The 17,395-nt window shown below is 45.5% G+C and overlaps 1 protein-coding gene across 4 annotated transcripts in view; it reads left to right on the top strand.

The window, feature by feature from the left end:
- INSC (INSC spindle orientation adaptor protein) overlaps positions 1 to 17,395 on the top strand; it is a 128,119-nt gene that overhangs the window by 48,139 nt on the left and 62,585 nt on the right. For all 4 annotated transcript variants that reach the window (XM_057553072.1, XM_007174881.2, XM_057553073.1 and 1 more), the window contains exon 3: positions 16,611 to 16,956. In XM_057553072.1, the coding sequence (XP_057409055.1) occupies positions 16,611 to 16,956 (346 nt within the window). The remainder of the gene's footprint in view (positions 1 to 16,610; positions 16,957 to 17,395) is intronic.

The following is a 17,395-nucleotide window of genomic DNA, read 5'->3' as shown; positions in this document are numbered from 1 at the left end:
TGGTGGTTTCCACCATGAAGGGCGTGTGACTCACTGCCAGTCCATCTGCTTTGACCTCAGTTTTCAATTCCTTCCTTTGTATGAGAAATCAGATCATCTGTACTTGCAACGGAAAGATTTCATGTATAGTGAGATGGCAGCTCCAAGTTCACGGCTGAGGATGGCTGAACCACTGGGAGTTGCGAGGTGCAGGGACAGCAGGCAGAGCCTGCTGCACAGCGAGAGCTGCCCTGTTTAACCAGACATTTTTATGTTGGGGTCAACCAGCAAATGCAGTAGGAAAGGTGGAGCCCGGAGAACCAGAGAGCTAATGACAGAGACTCTGATGAGCTGTGCAATTATGGGATGCTCAGCACTAACGCAGTCCAAACCGTAAGGATCCACAGTCCCCGGGCTCCAAAATTGAGAAGAACATCTCATTATGTGGCGGCACAGTGACGGCGGCTGGGAGTGGACCGGCTTGTGGCAGGGCTGTGCCGGGTTCACCAGGCCTGCTCTCCTCTCTGGGAAGGTGTGGGGCCTCTCTGAGGGACCCCTCTGTAGGGCCTAGACCCCGCTTCCGCTGTGGCCTCGCGTATCCCACTTGTCATCGTGCATCACCATGAAACCAAGCAAAATGAAAACTAACTCCTTCCTGGATGGGTTTCCTATCTCAGTCAGGGCAGCACCAGTCACACAGACCAGAGACCCAGGAGCCAGCCTTGCTCCTTTCCCTCCTTCACCCTCGTATCTTCTCATCTCCCTCCCAGACCACCCACTTCTTCCTTTCCCATGTCACTGCCTTAGTTCAGCCTTCTGTCCTCTCTCTGCCGTATAACCATCATTTCCCGACAGGTCACCCTCCTGTATGGTATTTAACTCACTCCAGTCCATTTTCTACTGAGTCTCTGCACAGTTGTGTCACTGCCCTTCTCTAAAGTGTTTTGAGTGTCTCTAAATTGCCTTCAGAATTAAATCCAAATCCCTAATCATGGTATTCAAGGTCTTTGATCAACTGGTCCCTGTCTCTCTCCTTAGGCCCCTTCCTGGCCACCCCTCATAGGCCCCTGATGCTTGATTCCAGTGAAACTTCTGGTCGTATTACTATTTTTATGTCTCTAGGCATTTTTGTATCTATGTGGAAGTCCTTCTGTCCTTGTCATCCTGGCCACCTCCTCTCCTCTAAGAACCAGGGCAAATGTCATTTCCTTTGTGTACATATTCCCAGGCGAAGTCAGGCCCTCTGTCTCCTGTGATCCCAGACTCTCCTGCTCACAGCTACTTGCTGGCAGCGTGGTGTTTAGTCGATACGAGGAGAGGCTCTGGGCTCTAGAGCATGGGTCTGAGTGATGGCTCCACCACTTACCCACCATATGACCTCTCCCGACAGAAGTCTCCTTGTCTGTAAACGGGGGTAATAACAGTCTTCTCTCCCAGGGCTGTGGAGAGGATTAAGGAGTAGTATATTGAGAAGGCTTAGAACACTGCCTGGCTCATTGCTGGAACTCAACACATCAGCTACTGTTATAACTGTGACCAGATTGGATTCTTGGTGCTTTCTTGCCTGTTCGGGGTCTTGCCTGAGCTGTGTGAGCACTGGGATTTTCTCCTGTTCAGGTTTGTCCTCAGCTTCTAGAACAGGCTGGCGCTGAGAATGCACACAGAAAACACCAGGACATCAGGATGCATGTACTGGCTGCAGGACCTGGTGGGACAGGCAGCCTCTCTGGCCTCTGCATCTGGGGCTCTTTTGAAGCCAAAGCCTAAGGATGCCTGGAGTCCGCCCACAACTGGGGATAGAGGACTCTTGGTCAGAGCCTGAGGCTGGGGATGGAGCGAGAGTGTGGTAGAGGAAGGGGGTCTAAGTGCTGGGGGCTGGAGGCTGGAGGCTGATGGAGTCTATGGCAACGGTGTAGACCCGCTCTTGGAAACCCTCTAGCGGTGACTTCTGGACTCTCACCTGCCTTTTCCAGAATCCCGCAGAGGTACCAGGATGGCAACTGACATGTAGGATATGTGAATTCTCCTAAATGTTCCACTTTGGCAAATGAAAATACTCTCCTTAAAGTAAAGTGGAAAGACAAAGCTAAACCCTCTTTAGTCTACACATCAGGTCCTGTGTTACAGCCATGAAACTTGAGGGCAAGCAACGACTCAGCTCAGGCATGTGAGAATGCATTTATATCTTTACCTGACAGTACTAAACATGCCATCTGGGCAGAGCACGGCCTATCATAATGCAGTTTAGAGTGGCATTTAAGGACATGGGGTCTAGAGTCTGATGGGCTGGGTTCCGAGCCAAACTTTGCCACTTACAAGCTGGGTGATATCAGATAGTTCATGTAAACCTCTGTAAGCTTCAGTTTCCTCATTTGTAAAGATAAGATGATTATAGTGCCCTGTTCTCAGGGTCACTGTGAGAACTGCATGAAGCCATCTCCTTGATAGTTGGCACAGGGCTCAGCCTCAATAAATGTTAGCAGTAATGATTATGGAGCTTATCACAATAACCCGATGAGACGGTACAGTGGTACAGGTCATTGTTATTCCCATTTGATAGATTTTTAAACTTAATTCAGTTCCATAAATAGACACTGAGCATTTTCACTGTATCGGGCCCAGTGCTAGGGGAAGGATGCAGGGTAGGCCTGGTAGAGAGAAGCCCTGCCCTGCTTAAGGTCTAGCAGATAAACAGGTAGTTAAATAATTGAGACCTGTGTCATGATGGGGGAAAGACAGGGTGGCCCAGACACATGGGACACATGGGACGTAAGCTCATCTAAGAGTCAGAGGCACCTACTTCAGGAGAGACATTTAGTCCAAGATTCCAAGGATACGTAGGCATCAGCAAGGTGAAGAGGAGATGGGGAGAGAGGGATCAGAATCTGCAAAGGCTGGGAGGCTGGAAGTCTCAGCAGAGGTACTTGAGAGAACTTGGTGAGGCTGAGACAATGGTTTGGGAATGAGGGGGAGAGCAGGTCAGGGAACTGAGGCTCAGAGAGGGCAAGCGTCACATGCAAGGGCACACAGCTATTAAGAGGTGAAAGTGGGATGAGGACAGAGTGATGGATCCTCATCAGGTGTTCTTACCGTGAGTAGCATCATGCCGGCTCTCATATGTATACTGACAATGCGCATACACACACGTATCCTTTTTAGAGTTTCAAAAGTAACTTTTTCCTGAGTTAACGGAAGGCCAGGGAGTACTAATAGTGTCTTCAAAATGCCAGAGTTTGATAAAGTTAACAAGACGGGTTGCTCCTGAGTCATCAGAGAGGAGGCAGCTGTGAAATGTGCACATGAAATTGGCTCCCTGGACTGGAAACCATCACCTGGAGCCAAATTCATGTTCCCTGTCCTTCTGAAACAGAAACGACAGCGCACTCATGGGTGCTGGACGGTCTGGGGAGGTAGCCAACGCACAGGCTCTGGAGGCAGGCGGACCTGGATTGAGATCTAGACCCAGTCATTGGTGAGCTGCAGGAAACTTCCTGAGCCTCACTTTTTCCTGTAAGACGGGGGATAATAGATAGCATTCTGTAACTGCAAGACAGATACTGTACCGGCAAGCACTTGATACGCACCTGGCATGCAGAAGGTACCCAAAAAATTTTTCCTTTATAGCATGCTTGGAACTATGCTAGATTTTTAAAATATTGATTTGTTAGAGTCTCCAAATCTCTTCCCTACCTTCAAGTCCTTCTATAGATTGCTGGAAGCCAAAACCTGGAGAAATGGACAGGACAAAGTGACTATAATGCCATTATATCCATAAGGGATAATCCATAGGGGATAATCCATATCCCCTTCACAAATTACTCCCAGGTATTAGCTTCGAGGTGTATTAGTGGGCCAGAACTCCTGGGAATATCTGAAAAGTAGGAGCAACTCTCTTAGCGTGTTATACTGGACAGTTCAATTAACCGAAAATGTTATGGAACACATATGTCAAAAGGGGTAGGCTGAATAATGAAAATGGGGATTTCTGGGTAGTGATCTGAAAACTCTTTCCAGTGCTGCAGCTTGGAGCAGAGGGTCACTGCAGGGAACACGGAGAGACAGAGGCCATCCCCAGCACAATAGGTGATGCAGGAAACATCGTGCAGATTCATCGAAGGAGAGATTACTTCCTTCCTGGTTCTGGCATTACATGCATGGGTCTGCCACAAGTTAGGAGCAAGGCTGCGGTGAGCTGTCCAACACCATGTGCTGGGGAAGGCTCTACCCTTAAAATGTGAGCTACGAGTGGTGAGGGACAGAGATGGAGAACTGTCTGCCCCTTTCACAAAAGCCTCAACGCATAAAAAGGCCTGTAATGCAGCTCAGCGTGGCTCAGAAGCAGGGCAATGAAAACCCTGGAAGATTTCAACATGATCAGAGAAGCAACATTTCCTTTGGTCTCAGCTGGCTGGGTTTCACCAGTTCACCAGTGCCTTAGTGAAGAGAGGTGGGAAGTTAATCTCCTAACCATACTGTAAATTATTTATAGCTTGTTGCATAAATAATTATGCTTACATTAACTGTTCAATAAACAGTTTATAGTTCACTGCATAGCAGAGGTTAAGTCATTCTAAATTCATCTGTGTGTAGTTTTTATAAAGCCCTTAGTGAGAGAGCCTTCCAGGTTGGGTTGTAGAATGGCGTAGGGGCCAGGTGGACCCAGCTGATGACAAGGTCCCTCGGATATCTCAGGAGGAATCCTGCTGTTTACTCAGAGTGAAACCCCAGAGGGCCTGCAGTGGCTTTCAGGGCCCTCTAGGATCTAGCCTGTGTCCCTTCTCACTCCTACTGATCTTTCACTTGCTCCACTCCATTCTGGCCGCACTTATCTCTGTACTGTTTCTCCAGCACCCGGGCTGACTCCCACAGAAGGCCTTTGCACCATCTCTTCCCCCTGCCCCGAACGCTCAGTCCCCGTACATCAGCATGGTTGGTTTTCTCTGAAGCATTCCCTCACAGCTTACCTTCTCAATGAGTCCTACCCTGACCCATTACTTGAAGTGGCTTCTCCCTCCCTGCCTCTCACGTGAACAGTCTTGTCCCCACTTACTCTAACTCTTCTTTTGAATGGAAATTATCTGGTTTTAACATACTAGGCACTGTTAAATCTATTACATTTATTACTATTGTCTGTTTTCCCTGCTGTAATGTACCTTTCACGGGGCAGGGATGTTTGTTGGCTTTGTTCACTCTGTACCCCAAGCAGCTGGAACAGTTCCCGGCACAAAGTAGGCACTAAGGAAATATTGACTGAATGAATATTCAGGGTGGAATGTGTGAGGGTATGTGGGTCACACACTCTGCGTGCAGTCTGGGAGGCCCTGGAAGTTTGGGGAATGAAGTTCGATGGGAGGGCAGTCCAGTGAGAGGGATGGGCCTTCTTCAGAAGAAGAGACAGTGGGCCCATCAGACTCAAAAAGTCTCAAGCTGAACCCACCTTCCTGTCTTCTGAACTGGTTTCTCCTGTCCATTCATCTGCTTGAGTCAAACATTTGGGTCACATCTTTGACTAATCCCTATTGTTCATCATCCATCTGAATTGGTATCCAAGTCCTATCGATTTTATCTTAATTATTCTTGAGTGATTGTCTTCCAACACCACTGTTGCCACAGAAATCAGGACTCCTTCTCATCTTATTCTTGAACGTCATTTGGCTGAATAGAACATCCTTGGTTTCTTTTCATATCGAATATTTTAAATGTGTTACTCTACTTTTTTTCTGGTATAAAGGATTGCTCTAAGAAAGTTATCATAGCATAATTTCCTGTCCCTTATAAGTAACGTGCACTTATTTCTAGATGTGCAAAGGATTTTCTTTTTTTCTTTTTAAAAGTCCAATAATCTTACTAGAATACGCCTTGTATGCTTGTTTTCATATAGGTAGTATACTCGGTATATATCATTTTTCTTAAAAATTTAAGCTCATTTTGTAATGGTTATTGAAATATTGAAACAGTAATTTATAGTTTCCTTCTGTTTTTGAGTACATTCTCTTGGCATTTTCTCATCGTAGCAATATTATTCTTCTCTTTATTCTCTTTCCAAAATAACTATGCATGGGATGATACTTCAATAAATTTTTTTTGCTCATTTGTATGTGAAATTAGTTTGCATAAACTTTTAGAGGGAGGTAGGGTTCAGGAAATCTGTTCTAACTTCATAGAGCTCTGTCTTCTTTTGTTGTTGTGTAGGGTTCAAAAATATGATGATCTGCTTTCTAAGTTTCCTAGCTCTGTTCTGTCCCTCACATTGGTCTGAACATCTCTTCCTTCTGTCTCCATTATCTCTGTCCTTCTCAATTTCGATTTTACTCACAAAAGTTTCTTCTTAATGTGGTGCTTTGTTGTAGAAGAGATTCCTGTTGGGTCAGTTTTGAGAGTTCAGAGTACGTGCCTTGCACTCACCTCATTGGAGAGGCAAACCCCTGCTAATTTCAGTTACTATTCTCAAATTGTCACACTGTGCTTTCCAGTAAATACCCAGTGGCTACATTGGGGTTCTCCTTTCCCATGTTCTCCAGATGCCACCTTATTGTTTCCTTCTTCTTCCTCTCATACAGGTGATACCGAGCAGTCTTGTAGCTGCAGGTGGTTTGCCCCCCCCCACCCCCGCCACCCCTTGTATTTTGAGGTTTGTAGGAATGCTTTATCATCTAGTTTTGCTGTAAATATTATCCATGGGGTTTTGGCCTTGTTATCTAGTTGCTCTGTAAGTTTTTATATGGGGAATTGGAGTGATTGAAAAACTGTGCTGCCACTACTCTCATCTTTCCAGAATTCTTCCTTATTTCTCTCACTTTTAAGTAACTAAGTTCTGATGTTACCAGCTGCTTTAATTCAAATCACTCCAGAAATAACTAACACATACAATATTGTCTATCAGGCATTGTTCTAAGCAAATATTTACATACATTTGTATACATATGTATGTGTGTGAATATATACATTCATATATTCATATATTCACTTCATTTAATAATCACAAAAAGCCTAGGAGTTAGGTACTATTATCATTCCCTTTTGCCATTGAGGAAGAGGAAACTGAAATACAAAGAGGCTTTCCCAAAGTTGTAGTTAGCAAGTAGCAGACTAGGATTTAATCCAGGCAATCTAGCTCCAGGGTTATGCTCTGAGGGGAGCACTGGTACCCAACAGAAGCCACATGATGCCCAGAAGACCCAGTGTCATGCCTGGCTCTGATGCCGGCACAGTGGTACCTAGAAGATGCAGCAGTAAGAGAAGAAGCAGTGACTATGACAGTCAGAGACGTCTAGTAGAGATCAGACAGCATGATATTACCCAGAAGGAAAGGCAGCCATGCTGGGTGGACCTGGCAGGACCTGGCAACTAGAATTATACCTAGTGTAAGGCTGCTAAAGGAAGAAAAGATGACAGAATTATCCAATGCTGCCTTGTGGTTGACTGAACCAGTCTTTTTTGGTGGAGGGGGAATATATATATGAGATGAACTCTAGGAACTCCTAGAAATACTTGACACTATGGTACATCGTGTTAAGATGAGAATGAGGTTGGGCTATATTTGTTTATGTCTGTTTATCTCTTAGACAGTGTGAGCTTCCTAAGGGCAAGGGTCACCAGCACAAAGCCTGGCACATGATCAGCATCTGTAGTGTTTCATTGAATTGACCAGGGATTGTTTTAAACCTTATCAAACTGGTTGAGAATATTTTACGTTACAGGCATCATGTGGGGACAGGCACTTCCTATGGGAGCTCAGACCTCCCTTCAGCCACTTCTCCAAGGCTTAGCTATATACCTCCACACCTCACTGGAAAACCATTTGCCTGAAATTTCTGAGAATTGGGATAATGGTTGCTAAGAGTCCAAGCTGTACCCAACCAGAACATTGCTTGGTGGAATATAGGAATGTTTGAACAATGCCTTTTACAAAGGTCTCTCTGATTCTGCTGACACCTGCTTTAAGTATTTCTATTTAAAACAAAAAATGTTTATTATCATGTCTTTTGTGGTATCTAGTTACTTACCCAACCTCAAATTTTAACCACAGGGAAAAAAGTATCGCAAGGAGCTGACCTATGCTTTTTCTGACATCCAAGCCAAAGACAGAGTCCACCTCTTCTGAAGTATAGCCCCAGAAGAGAGGAAGGGGTGAGTTCAGGGATTCCAATCCATGTGCCAGGTCAGGGCACTCATGCTCATCTTGCATGACACTCTGCAAGTTCTGGAAATATTTTCATCTGGCACGGCAAGGCTCACAATCCGTCTCCCAGGTGGTCTCTGGCTTACTTGATTCAATTAAGTATATATTGACACCTGCTATATGTCAGGCCCTGTGCTGAGTGCTGGTGGTGCTGAGATAAATCAGACGGTGCCTGCCCTTGAGGAGATCTCAAAGTCTGGTGGACGAGAGAGACAGGTGGAGAAACCATTTAGTACGGCCAATATACACATAGTCTATGAAATCAGGCTGCCTACATGAAGCTCTGGCTCTCTTAAGTCATGTAAGCCTTCTGCACCTCTGTATTCTCATCCATAAAGTGGAGACAATAAGAGTGTTCACTTAATCTGGTTACTGTGAGAATAAAATACTACATGATAATTGTACAGTCCTGGGGTCCAATTAATATTAGTTGTTATTACTGGTGGATTTTGTCTATTTTCCCTTTCCCTGTGACTTCAGAGCTGCTTTTCATCCAATTCTCTATTACTTATTTGTTTTTTAGCTAAACACAATTATATTATTATCCTGATGGTTTAGTTGTAACTAGGGCAGCTTGGGTGCAAAGCAAGCTGGGCAAAGTCAGGCTTCATAGGTATATACATGCCTTGAGCATCATCCCATTTTGCCCTCCACCTGCTGGTGGGCCAGAACCTCCAACATCCTCCCTTCCCTGGTAAGAGCTGGCCTTGGACCTAAGTGGGATGAGCCACTGAGTGGGGTCAGGAGGAGGCAGGGGTCCATGGGCTTACTACTCTGCTTGTTTATTCTTCTCTGTATGCTTGGTTGCTGCTGGGGGAGAAAGAGGAGGTAACTGTTTAAACAATCTCTAGAAATAGAAGTTATTTTAAGCTCATTCTTAAAGAAAACCAGATTCTGCTTTCCCCACAGGCGCCCCTTGTCTGTCCTCATCTCTGAGGCTGTCACCCTGGAAGGCAGCTCCTGGAACTGCACGGCCGGGAGTGGGTTTGGCCTGAAAGCAGCAATTACATCTCTGTGGCCCGTGATCCTGGTCCTGCCGCTACCCAGAGCTTTAGGCAGAGCCAGTGGCTCATAGCTTTCCTTCATCTTCCTGTTGCTGATAAGCAGCCCCTGAAGTTCTTTCTTGGGAAAATGGCCCTGCATATCTCCCTGTGTTAAGGCATCTTATCTTGCTCTCTGCTCTTCTTCTTCTTTTTTGAGGGGCAGGCAGAATGGGAAGCAGTAAAGCATAGCAGTTAAGAGTAGACTCTGGAACCAGAGAGACTAGGGTTTCAATCTCAGTGCTACTGCTTTTTACCTGGGTGATTTTACTTCTCTGCATCTGTTTCCTCATCTGTAAAATGGGGATGATAATAAGACCCAACTCAGACAGTTGTCCTGAGTAGATCAAATAATTCATGTAAAGCACTTAGCACAGTGCTCAGCACATGGAATGTGCTCACTAAATTCTAGCCTCTATTATAATTATTATTCTAGCCTCTATTATAATTATTAGAGGTGCTAAAGTGTTGCATATGGGGAAAGGCAGCAAAGAGAATGAACATTTTTGAGCATCTCCTTTGTGCTATGCACTGTCCTAGGACAGCCCTTTACGTTCACCATTTAATTTAATGCTTCCATCAACTCATTGTGGAAGGTTCTATCATTATCTCTGTTTTACAGGTGAAGAAATTGAAGCTCAGAGAGGTTAAGAAACTTACTCAAAAGACTAATGTATGTTGTGAGAGTCAGGATACTGGTTATTCTGGCTGGGGAGTGTCCAGAAGGGGGTGCAAGGGAGACTTCTGGGATGCTGCTAATATTCTATTTCTTTATCTGGTTCCTGGATACAAGGGTGTGTTGACCTTATGAAAATTCATCGAACTGCAGCTTGATATTATGATTTGTTCACTTTTATATACATATGTTATTTCAATAAAAATATCAGAAAAAGGAGAAAAAAAAAGGCAGCAGCAGTGGCAGCCTGCCTTCAATTACACAGATTATGAGCAGCAGAGCCAGCTCTTTCTACCCCTACGTGCAGACGTGCAAACCTTGTTGGCCTGGGCCTGCGGAAGCTCCTCTTATGCTCAAGGCCTTTACCGGATAAGCGGTTCTGTCCTGAGGAAGCTCTGGTTCAAGGCCTGTTCAGGCAATTAAGGAGGGAGCGGGATCTTCCTGAGCCAGTCTGAGGGCCTGACCGCCAGAGGGAGGCCTCCCTGAGGTAGCTAAGCATAGAAGGCGCAGGTCCAAGAGGCTGGCCTGGGATCCAGCCTTTGCTGGGCTCTAGGGCAGCTGATGGGGTCGACTGAAGGCAAAGCCAGCTAGGCTTGCACTGTTTCTTCCCCCGAGAGGACAACTTCCATTCCCTAGCCCAACTGGGGACCCTCTGTTCTTCCGTGTCAGGCTCCTTAGCCAGGTTTCTCCTTCCCGTCCACTGGAGCTTTGATGCTCTAAGGCAGAGGTCCCCAAGCCCCGGGCTGTGGACCGGTACTGGTCCACGGCCTGTTAGGAACCAGGCCGCAGAGCAGGAGGTGAGCAGCGAGCGAGCGAAACTTCATCTGCCACTCTCCATCGCTCGCGTTACCGCCTGAACCAGACCCCACACACCGACCCCCACCACCGGTCCCTAGAACAATTGTCTTCCACAAAACCGGTCCCTGGTGCCCAAAAGGTTGGGGACTGCTGCTCTAAGCCTTCTTTCTGAGGGGCTCACGACACAAAGTCAGAGAGACAGACCGTCTCAGCCCATGCTTCTGGTTGGGGAAGAAGCAAGTGATGTGAGATTCTTTCTGGCGAGTTGGGGTAGAAAACCCTCAGGCTTGTCTTCTGGACTCCACCTCCCTGCCAAACCTCATCTTTTTAAAAGAAACTTAAAACAAATTTTGTAAGTAGTTTTGGATTTACAGAAAGTTGCAAAGATAGTGCACAGTGTTTCTATATACCCCATACCCAGTTCCTCTGATTAATGTCTAATAGCGGCTTGGTACATTTGCCACAACTAAGGAAGCAGCATTGGTGCTTTACTATTGACTAATTTCCAGACTTTATTCGGATTTCACTAGTTTTTCCACGAGCGTCCTCTTTTGTTTCAGGATTCCATCCAGGACATCCTGTTACATGTTGTCGTCGTCACGTCTCCTTAGTCTCCTCTGGTCTGTGACAGTTTCTCGGTCTCCCCTTGTTTTTGATGACCCTGACCGTTTTGATGAGTACTGGTCAGGTCTTTTGTACAACGTCCCTTGGTTTGGGTCCCCAGTGTTTTTCCTATGATGAGACTGAGTTATGGGTTTCAGGGAAAACGCTGCAGCAGTGAAGTGTCTTCATCACGTTGTATCAGGGGTACATGCTATCAACATGGCTTATCAGCAGTGAGATTCACTTTGATCTCTTGGTTAAGGTGGTATTTGCCAGGTTTCTCCACTGCAAAGCTACTTTTTTTTCTCCACTTAGTATACTCTTTTCTTTGGAATTGAGTGATTAAGCGCAGCCCACGCTCAAGCCCCACCCCACCCCATCCATTTTTAATCATCGAGTTTCTCTGGTGCAAGGCCAGTAAACACACAAACTCATCTGAGTATTTACGCAGGTAGAGATACACAAACTCTCACCCAGACACCCAGACACCGGTGCACAGACAATATAGACAGACACCCGAATGAGTTCATATCCGCAAACACGACACGCATGGGCACAAATGCACAAACACTGGGGAAATCAAGTTTTGTCATTCCATTTCTCTTACCAGCAGAGTGATAAATCAGCTAGGATTTTAATCAACACAGCTTCTAAAGTCTCACTTTCTTTTTAATTTTTAAAGATCTTAAACAGCAAGAACTGAGTAATGCCTGCGTGTGAGTTGGGGGTGAAGGCAGGTGATGAAAATATGGGTTTGGGATCTAATCAGGCCTCCTGGGATGGGCTTACACCAGAGGCGTGTGGTGGCTCTGACTCCCTTTTTCTCTCTACCTGGTTCTTCCACGGCCCTTTCCCACCCAGGCCAGAAGTAAGGGGGTGTGAGTAACTCCCCCGTGAGGACCCCAGAGCTCTTCCACAGGGAGACATGCTAAGAGCCCACCCCAGCACCATGGGTTCCCCTTGTGCTGGCTCCAGCTGCTGTGATTTAGGTAGGAGTCTTTCAACTCCACTGGTCTCTACCCCTGTTGCCCTGCCTGCCGCTCTTGGATAGCTTCTTGTGGCTTTCAGCATAAATGCCCAACCCCTACTCTGGCTTCAAAGTTTTTCAAGATCAGGGCTTTCCCCCTTCTCCAGATTTGCCCTTCACAGCTCCCTCTTTTCCAGAATATATAACTCTAGCCCAACTAACCTACTCATTGTCCTGTTGTCTGCTGCACTCTGGAAGATTCTCCCGCTGTCTTCGTGTGTCCGAACCCTACCCAGCTCTAATGCCACTTTCTACGTGAACCGTCCCCTGATCTCCAACTGAAAGGAGTAGCTCCCTTCTTTGAATTCCCAGAAAACCTTTTCTCTAAGGGGTGGCACCGACTCAACTCTGCTTAGCTATTTGTGAACTTGTGCTTTAGAAAAGTTTCCTTTGGTTGCAAGCAATAGAAGTTAACTCTTGGCCTTATTTCCCAGTCCCCAAATGATGCCGGAGTTCCTGGTGGAACAACTGAATTTGCCGTCACGAACGTGACCCGCGTCCAACAACTCCAGTCTGTGTAACTCTTGGTTCTAAGTTTCACAGTTTGGGGAGAGGGAATTGGATTCATGCAGCTTGGTTCAGGAGCCCACCCATGGATTAACCACCAGCTATGGCCAAGGGTGTCTTCACACAATGCAGATATTTCCCCTGGGGTACCACGCTGTGTTTGGGAGGAGGGGCCTTCCCCAAAGAGGAGAGAAACGCTGAAGCCTAGGTTGCCCCAAGAGGCAGCTAATATAACTCGTCTTTGCTACTGATGGCAGAAGGAGGGAGGTTGCTGGGAAGAAAAAAACAACAGATGTCCACTGCAAAGTGTTTATGGAGAGAATGAGTCAGTGAGTGAGTGGCTAGTTCATTTGTTGCCCCCTAAAAGCCCCTAGGTCAGTTTGCCTCCCAGTTCTGTATCTCTAGAACATGAGGGTCATTGACTTTTCCATCCTCTATATCACCTTTCCAATCATGTTGTCGTGAATGAAAAATGTTGCCTGCCATATCAGTAAACGAAGGATGTTGCAGCCATCAAGCCACTACAGCTGCCCACAAAGGTGAGCCCCGAGGGAACTCAGGATGGAGACAAATGGGCTGCCCGCAGTCAAGCCCTCAGCCTCGGCAGCCACCCTGAGGGGACGCAGGATGGGAAAGCACAGGATACTGGCCCTAGATAGCTAAGGTGCATATCAAAGGAATGATTTCAGTGAGCCCAGACTCTTGCATCTTCCCATACACAGTAAAGTGCTAAATTCATTAACTTGAGATGTCTGGTTTTCTTTATTTAACAGTAATGTTGTGATGTTCCGACTATTTGGTCTTTGTTGCAAAAAATCCTATATATCCTGGTGCCTCCTTTACCTTTTTGGAGCAGTCTCTCAGAGCTGTTCTGAGAGGCTGCCTCCCAGACTGGAAGTCCTCAGTTTTGTCCGCCAAATAAAACATAATTCTCAGTTTTTAGGTTGTGCATTCTTTTTAGTTGACATTGTTCTTGGGGCACTCCCTGGGGAGGTGGAGTCTTCTGTAGAGGCATGGCAGTAAATGCCTGCCGCTCGTTCAGATGTGTAGCTGGTATATGTCAGGCACTGGTAATAAACCAGACATGAGGGATGTCCCTCACAGGACTTGGAGAGTTCAGACAAACGTACAAATTGCAATAGAACGTTATTAGTGCTCCAATGGAGGATGCACAGAGAGGTGGGGGTCCTGGGGGGCAGCTGATAAGCTCTGACTGAGGCTCTTCAGAGAAAGTAACACGAGAGCTGGGTATTGCAGGGTTAATAGGAGCTTGCTAGGTAGAGAGGAAGGAAAGGGGATTCCGATCTGAGAGAGGAATTGTCTGTGCAAGGCCATGGGGTAGACTGTAAAAGAGAGCCACGCTTGGGAAACAGGAAGGTTGCGTGTGCCTGGAGTGTAGGGTGTTTATGGTGAGGGTGCTAAGATATGAGGGAAGATGGAAAAGGGAGATGTGTGGGAAGGGAGGCTGGGGCCAGATCTTGGAAACTCCCCATCTGAGCCTCAGGAATTTTAACTTATGGGGGAATGGTCAGTGGGGGAACACTGAGGACTCACGCAGGGGAGTAACAAGATATATGTATAGAAAGTTCTCCTGCATTGTTGGGGGAATGGGATGCATTGCTGCCTTGGGGAGCCAATATGGCAACATCTATAGAATTTCACTCCTACTCTTGGGGGTCTATGGCATAGAATGAAGATACTGGTTATGTAAGGGCATATGTGTAAATGTGTTTATAGTGGCCAAGAACTGGAAACAAAGTGAGTTCCCAGCAATGGGAAAATGGTTTAATAAATTGTGGTATATCCACAAAGTGATTTTTCATCTAGCTATCTATCTATCCATCTATCTATCATCTATTCAAATTCTTTACAAAATATAATAGCTATTTTTCATGAAGGGAGAGGGAGAAGGAAAGGTTATTGGTAAGCTTTTATTTTTAACAATTTAAAAAGCTATAAGAAACCACATGCACAATTTGCATAAACAGTATAAGCTTTGTGGTTAAAAATTACATTTAAAAGCCTTATAGACAAACAGCTGCATTGTTCAGAAAGTCCTACTCCTCATTAAATAACAGTAAATATGAAGGCGTGATTTTAACCATGATAATTGGAGCATTCCGCTATCATTTCAGTCCTGCTTGATACCTTGGCCCTACTTACCTGGCCTCATCAATGCCTTCTGGGTGCTGTATTGACTCAGAATAAAAGCCAAATCCTCACCTTGTCCCACACAGCTCCATATCCACCCTCCACTGCTTTCACCTCAAGTCCTCCATCCCACTCTCTGCCAGGTTAACTCTTGTCTTTCTCACACATCTCAAGGACACTTGTGCCTCAGGGCCTTTGCACTTGCTGTTCTCTCTCTCTGAAACAATTTCCCCCCAGATATCTACATGGCTCACTCCCTCATGTCCTTCACGTCTTGGCTCAAAGGTCCCTTCCTCAGTGAGCCTTCTCTGATCCACTTATTTTACATTGCAATGCCTACTCCCCCTTTCACCCCCACAACTCTCTATCCTTTTTTCCTGTTCTTTTCCTTCATAGCACTGACCACCTCCAACGTATTGTATGCATTGCTTATTTATTTTGGAAATTACTTTGGAAGTTGACTGTCCTCTCACTTGAATGTAACCTTTACAAGGGAAATGATTTTTATCTACTTGCTTGCTCTTATATCCTGGCTTAGAACAGTACTTGGTACGTAGTAGGCACTGAATACTTTTTTGTGGAATGAGTGAATGACTACTGGCAGGTGGAGAATGGCTGGAGGCAGGTAAGATTAGCAACAGAAAGACTAGTTAGAACACTGTTACAAGCCAAGGCAAAGGGACTTGAGCCCAGCCTTAAAGGTTAAGTGTGTGTGTCTTCTTCTGTCATAACCTTCAAATGATGTTGAAATCTATTGTTTTTTAACTTCTCATTACTATGTCTTGATTCTTTAGGCAGATCAAAAGCTCCATGAGAGGGGAGGCGTGGCATGTTGATCTCCACTTTTCCCACAGTGTCTGGCACTTATGTGATATTAAATATAATTAATTCAAGCAATGTTCAAAGCTTTGTTAATGATCTGATATGACTGTTATTTGACTAAGTGAATTTTGGAGTGAATTTTATTTGACAAAGATCTTAAGATCTAATCAACATTCTCATGCTGTTGTACTAAATAGTTAATTAACTAAAAGTTAATTTTGTTCCATTACAAAATTAGTATATATGCTTATGAAAGTAAATTTGGAAATTAGAGAAAAGTTGAAAACAAATGAAAAATCTTTTCGTTTCACCACCCATAAAGAACCACTAGTATTTTAATATTTCTTTCAAATATTTTTCCTAGATATAGCTTTTAAACATAGTTATAATAATTGTGTTTACATTTCTGCATACTGCTTTGCATACTGTGTTTTTATTTTATTAGTGCACACATTTTTCTTTGCTATAAACTTTTGGAAAGCATTATTTAAATAAGTGCACATTATATAACCATGTAGCTGTACCATAGCTTACTTGGCGTAGCTAATATTTGATATTTAGGCTATTTCTATTTTCCTCTTATTGTAAAGATAATCTGCTACTCTGTCAGACTTCATTGCCTGATTTGTCTGGTCATCTGCCCTCAAAACATCTTACTATCTGTAAGATGGACATATTGAGAAATAAGAGGATTAAGGTAAGTGAATGCAAGAAACAGTGATGAGCATATAGTAGGTGTTTAGTAAACACCAGATGGCTTAGAATTGAAACCTTTGGAAATTGTGGAGTGTTAATAGCCTTCATGGCACTCTTCCCTGGCTGCAGGCTGCACCTGATGCAGGTGGACTCGGTACAGCGCTGGATGGAGGACCTGAAGCTCATGACGGAGTGTGAGTGCATGTGTGTCCTGCAGGCGAAGCCCATCAGCCTGGAGGAGGATGCACAGGGCGACCTCATCCTGGCAGGCGGTTCTGGGCCCGGAGACCCCCTGCAGCTGCTGCTCAAGCGGGGCTGGGTCATCAGCACTGAGCTGCGTAGGATCGGGCAGAAGCTGGCCCAGGACCGCTGGGCGCGCGTCCATAGCATGAGCGTGCGACTGACCTGCCACGCCCGCTCCATGGTCAGCGAGTACAGCGCTGCCAGCAGGAGCTCCTCGCAGGAGATGGGCCAGGTGGGTTGCCTGGCATGGGCGTGGGTGGGCACTCGGAATGGGGTTGCCTTTTAGAAGAGTGGGTCTGAATTGTGTAGAGTCCTAACTCTTCCTGCCTCTGGGACCTCTCTCCACTTCCAATGAAGCAGGGAAGACAGTAAGGACCTTTACTGAGTATCTGCTCTGTTCCAGGAATTGTGCTAGATGTATTTACATACATCTCATTTACCTTGAACAACCTCTGAGGCCAACATAGCCACTGAGAGACACCGTGCAATGGTTAAATACACCCCTGCTTGCTCAAGTGTCAGCTCTGTCTGCTGTGTGACCTTGGCAATTTACTTAACTTCTCTGTGCCCCAGTCCCATCAACCTAATGAGTATAATAATAGCATTTATTTCGTAGATCTGTTGTGAGGACTGAGTCCTAATTAAATTAAATTAATTAAAAATATTAGTTA

This window comes from Balaenoptera acutorostrata, chromosome 9 (assembly GCF_949987535.1).
Source record: "Balaenoptera acutorostrata chromosome 9, mBalAcu1.1, whole genome shotgun sequence".
NCBI classification, from domain to species: domain Eukaryota; kingdom Metazoa; phylum Chordata; class Mammalia; order Artiodactyla; family Balaenopteridae; genus Balaenoptera; species Balaenoptera acutorostrata.
The sequence above is the reverse complement of the archived record's forward strand: the minus strand, read 5'-3'. Positions and strand labels throughout refer to the sequence as shown.